The following is a 19,580-nucleotide window of genomic DNA, read 5'->3' as shown; positions in this document are numbered from 1 at the left end:
TGAGTGCAACAATGTAAACATATCTGAAAGTTTCAAAAACATTTATTGATTGAAGCAAATGTCAGGAACAAGCCAAGAAAATTCAGCTGGTTAATCTAATTAATAACTTAATGGTTTCTCTTCAGGCTCATCGGCTGCGTGAACATGGGAAGAGCTACACTAAGAAAATCCGAGATCAGCTGAAACAGATTCCATTTGCATTTGAGACCCCGTATTCACGCAATAACAACCAATCAGACTCAAGACAACAGTCTGGCAGGGGTCACAGAGGAAGGGGAGGAGGGACATCGGGGGGAGGAGATGGAGCAGCCGGTAACGGGGGCCAATTTGATTTGGATAGTTACTATGGTGATCAATCCAGATCACAACAACAGGGTGGAGGGAGCCATAATAGACAAAATCAGAACCAAAGAAATAACAATTCTCAACAGCGAACCAGGTAGCTTCAATCGGCAATTATAGCGATCTAATAATCCGTTGATTAATTGTAAGAGCTCTACTTCAATCGAAAGATTGCCATTTTTGGGGAACACCTATGACATATCTTGATACCCCGTTGACCCACGTGGTTTGAGAGTTTTAAGTGCTAGAGCAGGCAATTGCTGTGGTTGCGATAAGAATATGATGTCGTTTGCAGGTATGGCCGTGATCGAAGAATGGCAGACGATGGTTATACCAATGGACCTTTTGACTTTAATAGTCATGTCATGGCATGTTCTCCACCCAAAATAGACTCTAGCGTTGCTCCTTCAGAGCGCGGCTTCTTTGAGGTGCCCCATCGACCACCGCGCGCTGAGGGTTTACCTCTTTCAGAGCAACACAAGCTGACCACAACAATTGCCACGGAAGTTCCCAAGCAACTCAAAAGTAACCATATTAAAAAGAACAGTAATAACTACAGTGTTCTGAATGGTAATCATGATGGTGCTACTGATACTACAGATGGACAAATCAATGGATCTTCTAGTATCGAAGACAAGCAGGAAGATTTTCCAGGTACTTGACTTCGTCAAAACTTTTCCCTCTTCTGTTTCTACCAAATCTTGCCATTTTCGACGCTTGTTACGCAATTTTGGCTAAGATAATTGGCAATGTGAGGTCTGGATAATGTGTGTTCGCACATCAGGAATTTTCGAATTTTCATCAAGTAGACAATTTTTCAAGAATTCCGGCAAGAGCTCGCCGAGTCATTGACGACAAAAATTGACACCTTTGAAATTACTAGTATCTACAAGAACTACTCCGGGTAGCTGGAGTAAACCTTCTCAACGTCAATCAATATAAAAATCAAGAGAAAACAAATTGAAACTACAAGATTAGAAACGTTACTACTTCATATAAAATATGTACCTATAGAAACTAAAAGCTAACTGCTAATATAATTGTATGTTTGCCTTAATGGGCTCGCAAACGTTGTACTGAGCTGAAAATAGTTTATCATGTGAGAGGTAGATGAAACTCTTGTACACTATTATCTGACCCATTTTTCTCAGATCTTCCCAATGCGAGTTCGAAGAGCACTAGCTTCTGGTCTGGTTTCGACACTACAACTATGAAGGGCATTGACAGACTGCAAGAAACACACTTTCCTGCTCTACCACTAGCGGACAACCCAATCAAAAAGTCAAAAATGAAGAAAGGAAACAACATCACTCTTCATGCTAACAAGAGCCAGTCAAACTCAGCTTGGGGTTCTACGTCATCAAGTTCAAACCCTTTGCAGCAACAAAATAAAGTCGAGGTGGTGAAAAACTCGCCTAAGCTGATGCACAAGGTGGAATCATCGCCTGCAATGTTGCAACAGAATCATCAACAGCATCCTGTCTTAGGAAACACTCAAGTTGCCAATTCAGTCTGGGGTGATCAATCACCGTCTTTACAAGAGAGCGCGGGCTCGTTGCATCCGAGTTATATGGTCGTGAGGCCTAAGACCAAAAGTGGAAAGAAGAAAAAGAAGAAGAACGATCCAGGTATGCGCTTCATAAAAAATGTTATTACATTGTTCTCAAGTAAGCATCTAACAGTTCTAGTATAAAAAAATACGCGTTCATAAATGAAGGTATAATAAAAAGTAACTTTGTCAGTCGATCTATTTTTGCGGCATATAAGGCAAATTGAACCATTTACAGCAGATAATGCTCACTAGTGTCCTCAACCTAGCTACACTCTGGAACATTTTTTAGGTGAATTGATTATAAAATGCAGGTAAGCCTTGATTTTGTAAGTGAATTGTTCTTAAATTCAACTCGAATTATTTTAATAAGTATCTTTTCTTGAGATATGGTCGGACTTACTTTGAAACCTTGTAATTAAACCAGAAAATTTGCGCACTTTAATCAGAGTTTTCAAATTTTCCTTGAAAAAATCTGCATATCTATTATAAATCTGTCGATTTGAGTTTGCAGATAGCCAAATTATTAGTAGCCCTCCTCTTCGCCGGTTTTTATACTGGGACTATTTCTTACAAAGAAAAGAATTCGGATTGTATTGTTGCTCCCTTTTTACGACTCGAAGAGGCGTATTGCTGGAGTGTCCTCTTTTTTATCCAGGATTTTATTGGAGTGTAGTTGACACGATGTGAAGTCAATGCCGCATGTGAAAACTACGTATTTAGGTCAAACGGCTAAGCTATCTGAAGAGGAGAGAGAAGAGAAGCAATTTTCTAATCATACAGCATTTTTGAAAGTGAGAAAGGTAGGTGTAATAATTTTGCCCAGCGAAAAATAATTTCTGATCACGTGCGGTTTTTTCGAAGCGTTATTTTAGTCTAACTGAGCTTTTTCGGGTAAAGCGCTTTTTGTGTCTCTGTTTTTTGGCCCTGCTTTAGTTACCATCATATATCTAATTTTTAAAATAGCTGAATAAGTGGCTATCGCTATTGAGTTGGAAAATTTTTCGACTTGGGTAGGTATCTTAAAACGTGTTTTAACAACGAACGAAGAAAGCGCTTTGAAGGTACTGCCCAAAAAAACTGAAAAACAAAAGGAAAAGGAAATAAAGACAGAAAAAGCTTGTTAGAAGTCTTATGTTTTGTGTCTAGTTCATAACTGCTGGTTTTCACCGCGACTTTGGGTCGCATATGTTATAATGTTTAGTTACTTTTTATTTCCTCTCGAACGAAGTCGAAGCAATTATTTTAAACTTGTGTGTCTTTTTTATGCTAAATTTTCGCTTGACCGCTGTTAGAATTTCGATCAAACTATAGTCTTAAACTTAGTGAGAATTAGAAAGAAAGTTTGACTTACCAGATTAGAAAGACAAGCAATTTGATTTTGATCAAAGAAATTATATAAATGAATCGTCAAGAAATGGTGCTGAGAATCAATATTCGGTTCAAATTGGTGAATCTAGATAACTATTATTAGAGTTAGATTAATTGATGTAAAATCTTCCCAGCACGTATTAAATGATGATGATATCTCCGGAAGTGTGAATGAATTCTTAGAAAAGTGCAAATGCATTCCATTTATGGTTCCCTTTGCGACTGATTTGCAGAAGCAAACCATATTGGGTATCCCTTGCGACCCCCACTATAAATCACGGTGCTAAGATTAGTTTTGTATCTTTACTTTTTCACACTGATAATGGGTATATATACAGCTGATTTTTGAGTCCTTTTTCATCCCCAAATTCAAATCACCATCTTGATCTTATAATCAGATCTCTCCTGTAAATCTCTAAATTCTACTGTAAAATATCATTTTGTTATTCTCTCATTTTTGAGAAATTAATTCTTTTACTTAGTTAAAAACGCTTTTTATTCCGCTTGCGAAAGTCCATAACCCAACAGGTTATGGGCCCAGCAATTTTCTAAGTCATAAAATTAATTTCCAAAACAAAACTAATTTGTTGTTGACAGTCATAATCCTTTTCTGCTTAGTACCTTTTCTTTTCACAACTGTTTTGCCTGCTCAAACTTCATTGGATCAACAGACAGTGAAGCTGCTGACCTACACAGGAAAGGCACAGGACTTTCCAATCTGGAGCACAAGATTTGTGGCGATGATGCAGACGAAGGGACTCTACAAATCACTACTGGGGACAGAGGAGCAACCCAATGAGCCTGCGCCACTGGCCAACGGGGCAACCAATGATGAAAAGAAGAACCACAAGGTGCTGAAGGATGCATATGAGAAGGAAGTTGCAGACATCAAGGAGAAACGGAACAATGTGTGGTGCCATCTGGCACTGACTCTAGATGCAACAACCCTCATGCTGATGAGACATGACTGTGTGGGAGATGACGGCATTGGAGATGGAGCAAAGGCTTGGAAGCTTTTGCAAGAGAGATTTCAGAGTGTGGAGACGCCGACAGTGGTGACTTTAGTGGCACAGCTTGCTCGACTGCAGCTCGAGGATTCTGAGGATTTGGACAGCTTCTTCATCAGAGGACAAGAGTTGCTCACAAGGCTACAAGAAGCAGGGGAAGCAGTCTCAGAGACCCTCTTCAACGCCTTGGTCCTCAATGGTCTGCCAATGAGGTATGAAAGTTTTGTAATACAGGAAAGCTTCAACCCGGCAACGAACTTCACAGAGTTGAGGAAAAGGCTGCAGAACTTTCATGAGAGCACGGTGCAGAGACACAAGGGACAAAGTGGTTCAGTGGCACTGGCAGTGAAGCGTGACTTCAAGAAGGGACCCAAGAAAGGAAACTGCTTTGTGTGTGGGATCCCTGGACACTTTGCCAAGGACTGCAGGAAGAAGGAGTCAGCACAATGCAGCAAGTGTGGTGAGAAGGGTCACATAGACAGGGCATGCAAGAGACAAAGAGATGGAGGCAAACATGAGTCAGTGGCAATGGGTCCACCATTGGCTACACCAGACGAGGAATGCTGGGCAGCTCTTACCCAGTGGAAGACAGCAGGCATGCTAGTGGACAGTGGTTGTACAGATCACATAGTGACGAACATCGATGCGTTTCTGGACTTTGTGCCCATTCAATCAGTGGTCAGAAATCCCAACGGAGAGGCTTCCAGAGTGGTGGGCAGAGGCTGTGTGAGGATCAGCATACCCTCAAACAAAGGGGAATTCCAATGCGAACTCAAAAATGTTCTGTGTGTGCCGGACTATTCTTCAAACCTTCTATCAGTCTCAAGATGCACGGAGTGGGGACATAGCTTCACTTTCGAGAGAGGAAACAGCTGCATGAAACTCCAGAAGGGAACTCGGGTAAAACTAACACAAGAAAATAATTTGTTTTACTTACCCTGCAGCGTTCTAGAATTCAAGATGAGTTCCAACAGCGTGAAACTTGACAGTGCAAGGAAGTGGCACAGACGATTGGGTCATTTGAATCAAGCGGATGTGGTCAGGAATGCACCAGAGACAGTGGGGGAACTCGATGATGTATGCAATGTGTGTGCATTGGCCAAGATCACAAAGACTCCAGTACCAAGAGTGGCAGAGACCCAAGCAGAAGAGAAGCTGGAGAGGGTGTTCACAGACGTGATGGGACCTTTCAGAGTAGAGTCACTGTCAGGGTTCCGGTTCTGCATAGTGTTTGCAGACCAATACACGAAGTTTGTGTTTGTGGACTTGCTTAAGGCAAAGAGTGAAGCACTGTTCAGCCTGAAGAAATTTGTTCTCAGTGTGGGGACGCCCAAGAAGCTGAGGCAAGACAATGCGAAGGAGTTTCTCTCAGAGCAGTTCGAGACGTACTGCTTAGATGCAGGCATTCTACAGGAGAAGACCATACCAGAGACGCCACAACAGAATGGGTTAGCTGAGAGGTGCAACACGACACTGCTGGAGATGGCAAGATGTTTGCTCATTGACTCAAGACTTCCCAAGATGATGTGGGGAGCAGCAATTCTTCACGCAGCAAGGATCAGAAACTTGGTTGTGAGACGAGGAGAAGAAAAATGCCCAGCAGAGCTGATGAGAGGTGTAAAACCTAAGCTTCCAATTAGTAAATTATCTATTTTTGGTTGCACAGTCTTCATGAGGAAGAGGGACAGAGAAGTCAGCAAACTTGAACCCAAGGCACTGGAAGGAAAGTTTGTGGGTTACACTGAAGGAGAAAACGGATACCTGGTGTACATACCCAACACATGCAAGGTGATGGCAGTTCGAGATGTGATCATCAAGGAGTCTGAAGTGGGCTCAATCCCTGACAACAAAGAAACGGCGGACCTACTAGATGATGGGTCGGAACTGGGAATCTGGCACCCAGATGATGGTCATCAAGATGATGACAACAGAGACAGACAGGACACATCTACTGCAATAAAGGAGGAGTGGCATGACGCAGGGAGCGTGAATACACAAGAAACAACACTGAGACAAGAGGCCTCGGATGTTGGAGAAACAGCACTAGATGAAGGATCTAATGCAACAAGAGGGAGTCACAGAGACTCAGAGTCACTGGAAGACAGTGACACAGAAGACTTCTCACAGTTAGAGACAGTTGGCTTCAATGAAGATGCACTGGAACACGCGGACAGAGCAGAGCCCAGACGAGGGACACGAGCAAGGAATGTTCCGCAATTTTTTGGAGAAGTCAGGACCCATCTTGCTGTGACTGAGGGCGACTATGTGGAACCCAAAACAGTCTACGAAGCCAAGCAAGGTGACGATTGGGACCAGTGGCACCGGGCAATGAAGGACGAGGTCAAGGCACTCCAAGACAACGAGACTTGGAACCTAGTGAGACCACCCACAGACAGGGACGTCATACCGGGCAAATGGGTTTACAAAGTGAAATTGGGACCCAGTGGTCAAGTGGACAAATACAAAGCGCGCTATGTGGCGAAAGGCTTCAAACAAGTGGAAGGACTGGACTACTTTGAGACTTTTGCGCCTACCTGTAAGCCAGAGACATTCAGGATTCTACTTCAGCTATCAGCGAAGCAAGGCCATGTGATGCACCAATTTGATGTCAAGACTGCTTTCCTGCACTCACCAATCGAGGAAGAAGTGTATCTGGAACAGCCACAGGAGTTTGTAAAACGCGGATCAGATGGGGAGAAGTTAGTATGTCGACTAAATAAATCAATTTATGGTTTGAAACAGGCTGCTAACAACTGGTACAAAGAGCTGGCAAACTTCCTACTGAGACAGGGGTTCACCAGAAGCAGGAACGATCACTGCTTGTTTGCAAGATCAGAGGCAGAGGATCACACCTTCATCTTGGTCTGGGTTGACGACATCATAGTAGCATCAAGAAGTATGACAGTGGTCTCTGATGTCAAGAAGGCACTAGAAGCAACCTTTCACATGGAAGACAGAGGGAGACTACACTGGTTTCTGGGTCTAAGAATCAGACGAGATGAGGGCAAAGTCACAGTCGACCAAGAACGCTACATAGAAACAATGCTTGAGCGGTTTCAAATGGATCAATGCAAACCCTCACGAACTCCAGCTGATTTGAATTTGAAACTTCAGACAGCACAGAACGGAGACGAAGAAGTGGACCAGAGGATCTACAGAAGCTTGGTTGGATCACTTCTGTATCTGGCCAAACAGACGAGGCCAGACATCATGTTCACAGTCAACACTCTGTCCAGACACATGAATGCACCTACCAATCAACACTGGATGTGCGGAAAACGACTTCTGCGATATCTTCAAGGTTCAAAAGGTTTAAAACTTACTTACTTAAAAGAGGCTAGTTATGATTTAGTGGGGGAAAGTGATGCAGACTGGTCTGGAGACGTGAACGACAGAAAATCAACAACGGGCTATTACTTCAAGCTCAACGGACGTGGCGCAGCACTCAGCTGGGGTGTCAAGAAGCAGGCCACAGTTGCTCTTTCTTCATCAGAAGCAGAATATCAGGGCATGGCAGCAGCAGTTCAGGAAGCACTCTACCTGAAACAACTTCTAGAGGATTTTGGCATCCAACAGAAACGTCCAATAGCTATTGGAGAAGACAACCAAAGTTGTATCAGACTCTGCCAAAACCCAGTCATGCACAAAAGGAGCAAGCACATCGAAACAAACTTTCACTTCATCCGGGACAAAACAGAGGATGGGACTATTTCAATTCATTACGTTCCTACAGACAAAATGGCAGCGGACATCTTCACAAAGTCCTTACCCGTTTCGAAAGTGGAAACATTCAGAGCAGTTTTTGATGGGAACAGACTCTACGCAATCAGCTCAAGTCTGAGTGGGGGTGTTAGAATTTCGATCAAACTATAGTCTTAAACTTAGTGAGAATTAGAAAGAAAGTTTGACTTACCAGATTAGAAAGACAAGCAATTTGATTTTGATCAAAGAAATTATATAAATGAATCGTCAAGAAATGGTGCTGAGAATCAATATTCGGTTCAAATTGGTGAATCTAGATAACTATTATTAGAGTTAGATTAATTGATGTAAAATCTTCCCAGCACGTATTAAATGATGATGATATCTCCGGAAGTGTGAATGAATTCTTAGAAAAGTGCAAATGCATTCCATTTATGGTTCCCTTTGCGACTGATTTGCAGAAGCAAACCATATTGGGTATCCCTTGCGACCCCCACTATAAATCACGGTGCTAAGATTAGTTTTGTATCTTGACTTTTTCAAACTGATAATGGGTATATATGCAGCTGATTTTTGAGTCCTTTTTCATCCCCAAATTCAAATCACCATCTAGATCTTATAATCAGATCTCTCCTGTAAATCTCTAAATACTACTGTAAAATGTCATTTTGTTATTCTCTCATTTTTGAGAAATTAATTCTTTTACTTAGTTAAAAACGCTTTTTATTCCGCTTGCGAAAGTCCATAACCCAACAACCGCTTTATTGTGGAGCAATTTCGATACAATTATGTGATTACGTGTTTGTAATTATGTGATTACGATATTTTTATGTAAATAGAGGTCGAAGGTTCGTATACCTTCTAGTCTAAATTTTTGAGTCCTCTCAAAAAAGTTTGATTTGCTGCCGTCCCCTTGAATTAACTTGACCCAACTGTTGTTCGAGAGCGATTTGTGCGTTGAGTTTTGCGCATGTTCGTTTTATTTTGTTGCCTATCGCTTAGTGTCATTAATGACTGATCTCTTTGGTTGTTTACAAGCCTTAAATGAATCTAATTATTGTCTTGAGTTCACAGCTATTGTTTTTTGATAGCCGCCCTCATCTAGTAAGTCGGCTATTATACCGGCCTCATTTTGAGTTTTATTAATATTCGGGCAAAAAATTCTGTTCCCTTTAGCGTAAGTCACAAGTTTTTCAACATTTCGCTTGTAATAGTTTTGACTTCTCTATGCTAGTTTTTTTTTCTTCGCTCATTGTGCTCAAAGTGCTTTTTAGTAGCAGTGGTTCAGCAAAGCATTTTAAAATAAACGGAGTTATGAAAACGGAATCAGGAATAGGATGTAAAAGCTCAATTGTAGATGTCCGCTAATTGAACTTGGTTCTTGTAATTATTTTTTTACTATCGCTAGTTTTTTTGAGTTTTGGCACACCTTATCCCTCCATTAAGAATCAGACGTATGTCGAACAACGGAATGAGATCCTCACTTTGAAGTTGACTTTTATTTACTTTAATAAGGTATAAGGTCAAATGGTTGTGTGCCACTCTAAGTGCTTTATACTCTATCAACAAAAATCAATTTTCGTTTGTTCTTTTAATAGCAACCAGGGTTATGGGAATCAATGGCGGCTTTTTTGGTAATCTGCCGGGTATGTTTACGATTTCGGGAATGTTTAATTTCAAAAATATTAATGAATTCTTGAAGTGGCACGTTTTTGTTGTTTTTTATGACGTATTTTTTTAATTGATAGTATTTTCAGTTTGCTTGAGGCATTTTAATAGAATCTAAGCAGTTTTCAGCAAATGATATCGTCTTTGACTACGTTTCTTTTCATGAAAATTTAGTGAATTGTTCTTATTGCCTTTGTTGTGGTCTTTTCGTTTAGTCTCAATAATTAAAGGTCTCATAACTTTTCGTATACGACGCAATTTAATGGATAAATCATATTCAGTTTCTAGCTAATGTTTTTTTTATGTTGAGTTAGACACCATTTGAAATAGAATGTGTTTTATCTTGCCTTCAAATACAATTTTTGTCCTTTTTCAATTAATTTTTTCATTAAATCAATAATAGATGTTTTATGATTTCTAAAGTCGTATGGAATGCTGTAAGTCTGGATTTTAGTATCGTTGTGCTTTTTTGGACTGTGAGCGCACTTATTTTCAAATAGATTCCTTTTGCCAAATTTTTTATTAATAGCCGCACAGCGATAGCTTTGGTTTTTTTTATTTCGTCGCAATTTTTGTTACAACGATTTGACGTCACAATCACTTCAAATCTGCTTTTTGTTCATTAGTTCATGCAATTTCAACTGAAGTGCGTGTGTGACGTCATTTTTCGCTCTTAGTGGAGCGAGTTTTTTGTTCTTTCGCGTGATTAAATTTTTGGTCACACTTGACTTACCTCACTCTCAAAAATGACTTCCTCACTTTGAAGTTGACTTTTATTTACTTTAATAAGGGATAAGGTCAAATGGTTTTGTGCCACTCTAACTGAAGGTTATTTGGAGAGCAGCTTTTATGGGCAGCAAAAACTTATACAGATTTTAAATCAAAATATAGCATATCGGCCTTCAATGAAAAGACGAATTTTTTTGGTCTGTCTTTTTTTACTGTTTTTTTGAGACTGCAGATCTACAATTTGCAGACTGCAATCTGCTATTGCGGCTATTTTCTGGCAATCTGCCAGCTATGTTTTTGCAATTTTTTCGCGTTTTGGGTTGGGTCGAAATTCTTAATGATTCTGGTGACTTTAACACTGGTTTTTGAGAAAATGATTTTGAAAATTGTTTTTAGATTGTATTCGTTCATTTTTCTGTATCTAGGTTTTTGTTTTGTTGGCTTTCAAACGTTGATGTTGGTTGACATATGCTGATATTTGGTTCATTAATTAATTTAATTATTTTAATCGTATTTCAGGACTACTGTATTTTGTATTTTTTCCTTGGTATTTTGAGGCATCTTCACGAGGCTTTCGTGGCTATTTTCTGTGAATGTGACAGTTATATCTTAATGTTTTTCTCAATGATTACCGCAAATTGTTGTCAACTGAACTTTTTCAGTATCTGTTTGTTTTTGGGATTATTTCGTCTATATCTATTTTATTATTACCGAGCCTTCATTCATGACAGCTTTCCTCCGTTCAATTTTTCGACTGACATTTCGCGCATGAAGTCAGTTTGTGCTCTCAGTCAAAGCCTTTTTGTTTTTCCGAGGGGTAGGGGTGGGAACTATATTCTCGGCTGATTTTTTTTTACAATACAACGTATTTTGGTTGTATTGGTGTGCTGTGTTTTAAAGATCTGTTCACTCTTTTTTTGGCCTTTTCACATCGGCGAGAGAAGTCAAATTGGAGTGGGAATTTTGATCACGTTGGAGTAATAAAGGAGTAGTTTTCACGTATGTTTAAAGTGGATTGAATAGTTGTTATTTGAACAAATTTTAGGTTTTTTTAAAGCAAATTTTTCACGTGCATTAATTTTCCGCTGTGTTCAGTGCATTTTCTTTAGAGTGCTATTAATATGCTAAATATTTTTTCTAATGGCACCTATGCAATTGATTAAACTCATCAGCAACGGGTAGCTATTGTTTTTTTTTAAACTTTGACACTATGATCAGAAATTATTGAAAATTTGATTTATGCCGCTCTTTCAATGTTATTTCTGTTGTCTTATCACGTACTATGTACTATCATTAATAACAGTGTCATTGGTTGTATCATTGGTTGCTATTGACGTATAAATGAAAATTTTTTTATTGTTTTAGTTTATAGTTAATTGTTTTTAAACCTTTGACACTGTTTGTTCTCAATATATTGGACCTATTCTGTTTCGCCCCCCCCCCCAGTGTTTTTTATGACCCCCAGTTACAAATTATATGTCGTTATATAGCACGTTACTATGTAAGAAAATAGCACGTGCGCCTGGGGGTTATAAAAAATTTATGTTCACTAAGCTGGGGGGCCGAAACAGAATAGATCCAAAATATTAATAGTTTTAATATATTAATAGATTTTTAAATATTTAAATAGAGTTTTTAATTGCTCGCAAACGAAGTTTGTAGAAACTATATTAGTCCTGTTGGTCTTTTGATTGACTGATTTTTTGCTTGACTGCAGTTTTTTGGTTGACTGATTTTTTGTCTGGCCCATTTGACTTTTCGTCCTCAAAATTAGGATAAGCAGTTAGCGCCCAGCGGACATTAAGTTCTCTTAGAGCCGCTCAGCTCACTAGTCTCCAAGTATGTGATTCACAGAAACAGTTATGGAGACTTATGGTATGAAGGGTGGCTCTTAGAGTTTGACCCCCCCCCCCGCATCACCCCCTCACTTCATCCCCCCAATTCCCACCACTGCTCATCGTCCAGGCCGTGAGGGCCCCGTGCAGCCAAAACCTCCCACCGTTGCCCCACCACCCCTCCCACTGTTACCCTCCCCACACCCCACCCCTTTGGCCCCCGTGCAACCCCCCCGACCCCCCCCCCCGGGGGGGGGGGCGCTCACCTGACGCCCCATCAATTAAGCTAAAGCTATAGTTAGTTGTTTTTAAACCTTTGACACTGTATGTTCTCAAAATATTGGATCTATTAGGTTTCGCCCCCCAGTGTTTTTTATGACCCCCCCCCCCCCAGTGTTTTTTATGACACCCAGTTACAAATTATATGTCGTTATATAGCACGGTACTATGTAAGAAAATAGCACGTGCGCCTGGGGGTCATAAAAAATTTATGTTCACTAAGCTGTGGGGGCCGAAACAGAATAGATCCAAAAAATTAATAGTTTTAATATATTAATAGATTTTTAAAAAGAGTTTTTAATTGCTCGCAAACGAAGTTTGTAGAAACTATATTGCTCCTGTTGGTCTTTTTTTAGTGCAGTTTTTTGCTTGACTGATTTTTTGTCGGGTTCATTTGACTTTTCGTCCTCAAAATTAAGATAAGCAGGTAGCGCCCAGCGGACATTAAGTTCTCTTAGAGCCGTTCAGCTCACTAGTCTCCAAGTATGTGATTCACTGAAACAGTTTTGGAGACTTATGGTATGAAGGGCGGCTCTTAGAGTTTGACCCCCCGCCCACCGCATCACTTAATCCCCCCAATTTCCACCACTGCTCATCGTTCAGGCCGTGAGGGCCCCGTGCAGCCAAAACCTCCCACCGTTGCCGCACCACCCCTCCCACTGTTACCCTTCCCCACACCCCACCCTTTGGCCCGCGTGCAACCCCCCATCCCGCGGCGCTCACCTGACGCCCCATCAATTAAGCTAAAGCTAGCCTCACTAAATCGTGACTAGCTACTGGCGAAGTCAACCGCTCGCCGGTTGTTTGAGAGCAATTCCGTCGACGTTAGTGGGTAATGTTTGATATATTGACTTTTTAGTCAAATTAGCTATTTCGGTAACAATTGGAAAATATTTTGTATTCAAGGAAAAGCAGCAATAGCCAGAACAGTTGGCCTTGTGGAATATATTCGGATTACAAGGGGGGGGGGGGCGCTGTGCTTTAAACAACATCTATACTAATTCTAACTCGAATGCTATACAACAATGTTTAAGCTCTTATCTTCACCTGTTTTGGTGTCCCTTAAACATGCAGCCTAGCGTAATGCATGTGTTTTGAGACGCGCTATATTGACACATTTAAGCTCCTAATTCGCTCATTTTTTGCAATATTAAAGCATGCTGTATAGCAAAAACAAGCGAGCCAATTAGCCACTAACCAAAAATTTGCTCATTAGAAAGGTCAATAGGCGTAATCAATAGACATCGGTAGCGTAGATGATAAGACCAACGACTCTTATGCGAAGTTCAGCTGTTCGAGTCGAATTGAGTTAAGACGGCAGAAGACGGCTTTTCTTTTTTTTCGTTCTTCTTATGGTTCTTTTCGTTTTCTTTTCTTTCTTTTCAATTTTTCTCTTTTGTCATAATTTGACTCCTAATCTGCACAACCTGCCAAAATAGATCTGCCGAAGCAGGCGAGCCGTTAAAGCCATTAACTAAAGTTTTGCTGATTCAGAAAGAGCAAAAGACAAATGCAATAAGCATCGGTGGTGTAGAGGATAAGACCTATGGCTGGGGACATGGTTCGCACCTGGGTTGACGCGAAAAATTGCTCTTGTTTTTTTCTTGACCCAAAAAACGGGTAGTGTAGTTGTTGTTTTTCATCCACTCCTGTCTTTCTTTTTTGCATTCTGCTTCTTCCCCTTTAATTCTTTCTTATCTTTCTTTGCTAAAGAATGTTTTTCTATATTCAAAAGTAAATCGCACTTTAGCGCAATGGTTATCCGTTGTATCTTCACATGCTTTATTTGTCCTTAAAGCTACAGCCGAGCGTAACGCATACGCTTTGAAACGCGCTTTAAAGCCTTACTTAGGCTCCTAATCTGCACATGTTTTTGAGGGTCTGAGGTTCGAGTCTAATTAAAGACCGCAAAAGACGCATAATTTGCTGGACTTCACATTTGAGAAGTTGCTTTTCTTTTTTTCGTTCTTTTTATTGTTTTTTCGTTCTTTTCTTTCTTTTCAATTTTTCTCTTTTGTCATATTTATTTTGACTCCTAATCTGCACAACCTGCCAAAACTGATTTGCAAAAGCAGGCGAGCTGTTAAAGCGATTAACTAAAAATTTGCTGATTCAGAGAGAGCAATAGACAAATGCAATAAGCATCGGTGGTGTAAGGGATAAGACCTATGGCTTGGCACATGCGTTCGCACCTGAGTTGATGCAAAAAATGGCTCTTGTTTTCCTGACCCAAAAAACGGGTAGGGTAGATGTTGTTTTTCATCCACTCCTGTCTTTCTTTTTTGCTTTCTTCTTCCCCTTTAATTTTTTCTTATCTTTCTTTGCTAAAGAATGTTTTCCTTTCTATTCTATGAAATGTAAATTGCACTCTAGCGCAATGGTTATCCGCTTCATCTTCACATGCTTTATCTGCCTGTAGAGCTCCAGCCGAGCGTAACGCTTTGAAACGCGCTTTAAAGCCATATTTAGGCTCCTAATCTGCACATGTTTTTTTGCCCTTTGAGCAAGCCGCATACCAAAATTACACGAGCCAAGTAGAGACCTACCAGAAATTTGCTTATTAGGAAGGGTAATAGACGTGAACAAAAGGCGTCGGTAGCGTAAGTGATAAAAGCACTGGCTGTTAAACGAGGGACAAGGGTTCGAGTTGGACGGAAAAGTTCGAATAGATTTGGCGTTTTTACCTGTCCTGCGCTCATTAAGCATGCCGCACAGCTAAAACAGGCATAGACCGAATAAATGCATTGACTGAAAAATTGCTGATGTATACAGAGCAATAAACAAATGCATTACGCATTGGTAATGTCAGGGATAAGACCAATGGTAGTTGAGTTGGGGCATGGTTTCGCAACCAATTTACTGCTAAAAAAAGCAATTCTGTTCTTGAACCGAAAATGGGTTATTGGTGTCTTCGATCCACTCTTGTCTTTCTTTTTTCTCTTTAAATCATATCGTTCTCTGCTAAATTATTTTTTCCTTCTAACCACTGATTCTATCGAATGAAAGTCGCACTTGAGCGAAATGGTTAACAGGGCTCATATCGTCACATCTTTTATTTGCTCTTAGAGCTGCGGCGGAGCGTACGAGACGAGCGCATTGAGACGCGCCATATTTCCATTTTCAGGCTCCTTATCTGCACATGTGTCAGCGCTCATTAAACATGTCGCATAAATAGGCGATCCAATAAAGGCATTGATCAAAATTCTGCTGCTATAGAAAGAGCAATACTCAATTGCAGTACGCATCTGTAGCTTGATGAATGAGACCTATGACTCTAAAGCTAGGGACTCTGGTTTGGGCCCAATTTAGTGTCAAACATTGCTCCTTTTTTATTGGCCCAGCAATAATAGTTTTTTTCATCCACTTCTGTGTTTCTTGCTTCCTTTCCTCCTCTTTATCTTTGTTATATTTTTATAGTGCTGTCTCACTATGATTAAGCTCCCAATTTTCACATGTTTTGAAGCTCTCAAACTTGCTGCGTAACGTAGTACGTGCGTTTTGAGACGGAATATGTCGCCATTTAAAAGCTCGTCATCTGAACAAGCCTTACCCCTTCTTAAACATGCGACACAGCAAATCCAAAAATAAGTTGACCAAAAGTTTGCTGCTACACAGGGAAATAGTTGCAAACAACAGGAATTGGTGGCGTAAGTGGTAATACCTGTGGCATTCAAACGAGGGGAAGATCTTCGAGCCCAGGCAAGTATAAAAAAATCCTTATTTCATTCAAACCTCCTATTCTGTTAAATGATTTTCTTGCAAAGTTTTTGCGGGCCTGCTAGTAATTAATTATTGAGCCTTGTTAGTTACAGACCAGAATGATTTCATATCACAGCTCAACTATTGACAAGTTAAATCGACGTAAAATGAAGTCCAATACGCATACTTAATAATTTTAACGAAAAGCTTATGATTTTTTGGCTTCACCGGTTACGTAAAATTGTTTGAAATTTTCTGTGTTCGTTGTTATTTTGTAGTCTTTTGAGTAAGTGTAAGTGATCAGATTAGCAATTGGCTTCCTAAGCCTTAACAGTTTTGTCGATTTACTAATTTTAAATTGAATGTTCATAGTTGTTATGAATTAGGGTTTTAAAAATTGTTTTTAGAAGTTTTTTTGATTTGCCCCTTTTAATCTTATATCTGTTACCTTTTAGCGTAGTCTCAGCAATGAGAGGAGCTGTCTTCTATTTCATATGAATTAGAAGGTAATCTTCATTGCTGATTTTATCATTCAATTACTGGTTTTTTGGCGTTGATTTTACGAGTTCTTAAACTTTTTTATTTTTTTTTGAAATATCCATTTTTTAATGTTTTTTTACTGCCTATACGAATATCATACACATTTTACTCGCAAAATTGAATGGACTTTTGACTGCATTTGTTCTTTTTGTAGTCGTAGAACATATTGGATAATGATAGGCTTCAATGACTTCGTATGAAGGTATAAATGAAGCCATTCCAGGATTTCAGTCGATAGGTAATGGTTTTCAAGGTTTCAACTTATTGTTTTTAACGTATTTTTATCTTAAGCGTATTTTTAACGTTGCCCTTTTTGTTTTTTGGTCTGCTTGTTCTTTAATGTGTTAGAAATGTAGGTTCATTATGCTTTCTGATGAAATGCAAGACAATTGGTTTAAACAATTTTTATCTGATGCTATATTGACTTTTTCATAAGTTTTTTGGATAGATAGACATTGAGTTTTGTTCTTAAGTAATGTTTGTTTTTTTTATATTTAATTTTGTTTCTCCGGTCTCTTTCTCACCGTAACGGCAGGTATCATTGGGCCTCTAATTTGTTTTTATTCAATTTTCATAGTGTTTTGAGCTTAAAGGGTTTTTAAATGGATACACGAAATATTTTCGAGTTTTTGAAAGTTCTATCTCCGCCTCATTTGGTAGGTAATTAATATAAGATAAGTGAAAAACGTGATTTTGAGGGGTCGGACCTTTAAGTGTGAACGCACAGTACCATCTCCTTGTTTTCTCGGGCTTTATTGGTGACAAAATTCTCATCTCACTTTTGTTTACTTTTGTATTGTTGCTGTAACTTAAATTTGACCATGTTGTGGTTGTCTTAGAGGTTAGGGAACTGTAATTGAGTAGTGGTCGTTGCATTTGATTTTCAAGGCCAGGACTTAAGTCTGTTTTGAAGATATTTTCGGAATTGGCCGGGTGTTTTTGCTAGCAGTGCTTAATGTAGTTTTTTTAGATTTGTTTGTCCCTCCCAAAGCTAGTCTCTCGAACCGCTAACTAATTACTATCAGTAACTCTTGGGTTGAGGGATATTCGACCGACGATAGTCGTTTATATGATAATATGGAAAACTTTTGATTTGCCATCTGGAACAGAAGCGAATATTTTTTGTCTTGGTTATATTCTTTTAAGACTCGGCAACGTAGGTGATAAATTATTTAGATGATACCGTGAGCTCAATTAAGAGCATTCTATCCTCTGTGAACTCGGAACTAGCTGAGGACGAAAAAAATGGTGGCATTACAACAGAACCGTCTCAAAATGGCTGGAGGAACTTTGAGAGTGATGATGTATCAAAGTCTGAACAAGCCTCAACTGGCATTGTTGACCAACCATCGCGTGAACAGACCACCATTCAACAAGACAGTGCCAGTAATGGTCCCTCTGACATCTCGTTCAACGGATTGACACTTACTGAAATTGAAGAGAAGCCCAGAAGGACCCCGAATTCTGATGTGCGGCCACCGGGATTTGAGGACAATTTAGCTAATGGCGATACAAACGGTGTTATGAAGACAAAAGAGCCCTTGTTGGAGCTTCCACCTGGTTTCGAACCAGCGCCACAGCAAACAAAAGCAGTGAATGGAAAGTGAGTACTAAGATTCATCACCGCTATCTTCGTTTAAAGACGCGGCTGCTAATCCTACGGCTAGTACCTAGCAGTTATTAGCGTTTGTCAAACAGTTTGTTGTCATTTTTCCGTTTTAAATTTTAGCGCTTCAAAGATAGAACAGACGTCCAAAAGTGGGTCTGGAAAGACGAGCTCTAAGTCGGAGGAGTCCAAAAATTTGACCTTCAAAGAATACGACTATTTCTACCCAGATGACTTTGACCTTCGCAATCGACAACTAAACGCAATGATTCACCAACTGTTAGTGAACAGGACAACGGGTGATGAAAAGATGTATCACGACTTCTTGAAAATCAGCAAAAGTTTTTCCCGTAATCAAGGCAGTGCCAACGCCGTCCTGAATTTCTGCCGGTACAATTTGGGAGATAGTTTCAATCTTGTTTTTACTGAAGTATTATGTCTATTGCCTAACATATCTTCTCAACGGAAGCTGCTCTCGGCATTTACAAGACAGAACGGATCTTTGAGAGACAGCAACAGTACTGCGTTTGATGAAAAAGTGACTTCTTGTGAAATTTGTCTCCAAGTGTTAGCACATAAAGACAAAGATCTTCATATGAAAAAAGCACATGATGACGAAAACTCATCAACTGACTTGATTTGTCGAAATAACAGTAGAGGTGCTTTGAAAGCAGCTCCTGAATTTGTTAAATAATTTATTGCTAGTAGTAGATGTAATTGACTTATTGATGTAATGTATCTATCTATACCGATGCGCCTAAACGCTTCTGATGAACTAATTCATTTCTCACGCTGTATGTCTACTATCAAGTAATGAGTAATTATATCCATGAGACAATTACCAATTGCAAATATATTTTTTGACGGGTAAATTTTGCAACAGTTAAAAAACATGATATTCCAGCCAAGAGATTTTATGATAGTCGTGGGCTGTAATCATCAAAGCTTCTGATTTATTTGCACAGTCGTACCAATGAAAAAAATTGGATAACATGATTATACGAAAGAGGTTTCTGTTGATAATCATTTGTTATGACAGTGTCAGAAGCCGACGAATGATAGGGCTTTTTAAGTTTTGAAAACTACTTTAGTAGTTTGGTACTTATTTATTAATAGCCACAAATCGATAGCTGGGGCTATTATTGGCCTTCTCTTGGTTGTTACGTTTGTATCACCGGAAGTAATATTCGCTCGAACGGCGTTTAGACCAAAACGCGAAAGTGAGTAAAATGCTTGCGAACTAATACTTTTGA

General features: G+C 39.7%; 4 protein-coding genes across 4 annotated transcripts in view; 3 read left to right on the top strand and 1 right to left on the bottom strand.

The window, feature by feature from the left end:
• Positions 1–19,199, top strand: part of LOC142345695 (uncharacterized) — a 27,518-nt gene extending 8,319 nt beyond the window's left edge. Inside the window, exons 5-9 of the mRNA XM_075397939.1 lie at positions 56–439; positions 638–996; positions 1,494–1,970; positions 17,898–18,324; positions 18,451–19,199. Coding sequence (XP_075254054.1) covers positions 56–439; positions 638–996; positions 1,494–1,970; positions 17,898–18,324; positions 18,451–19,021 — 2,218 coding nt within the window. The 3' untranslated portion in view covers positions 19,022–19,199. The remainder of the gene's footprint in view (positions 1–55; positions 440–637; positions 997–1,493; positions 1,971–17,897; positions 18,325–18,450) is intronic.
• LOC142345701 (signal recognition particle 14 kDa protein-like) overlaps positions 1–19,580 on the top strand; it is a 335,593-nt gene that overhangs the window by 108,107 nt on the left and 207,906 nt on the right. The gene's annotated exons all lie outside the window — the stretch shown is intronic.
• LOC142345700 (transcription initiation factor TFIID subunit 7-like) overlaps positions 1–19,580 on the top strand; it is a 266,429-nt gene that overhangs the window by 63,399 nt on the left and 183,450 nt on the right. The window lies entirely within an intron of this gene.
• LOC142345698 (serine/threonine-protein phosphatase 2A 56 kDa regulatory subunit gamma isoform-like) overlaps positions 1–19,580 on the bottom strand; it is a 316,862-nt gene that overhangs the window by 147,723 nt on the left and 149,559 nt on the right. The gene's annotated exons all lie outside the window — the stretch shown is intronic.

The sequence above is a fragment of the Convolutriloba macropyga genome, chromosome 9, assembly GCF_964194025.1.
Source record: "Convolutriloba macropyga chromosome 9, txConMacr16.3, whole genome shotgun sequence".
NCBI classification, from domain to species: Eukaryota; Metazoa; Xenacoelomorpha; order Acoela; family Convolutidae; genus Convolutriloba; species Convolutriloba macropyga.
Note: the sequence above shows the minus strand (reverse complement) of the source record. Positions and strands in the feature narration are given on the sequence as shown.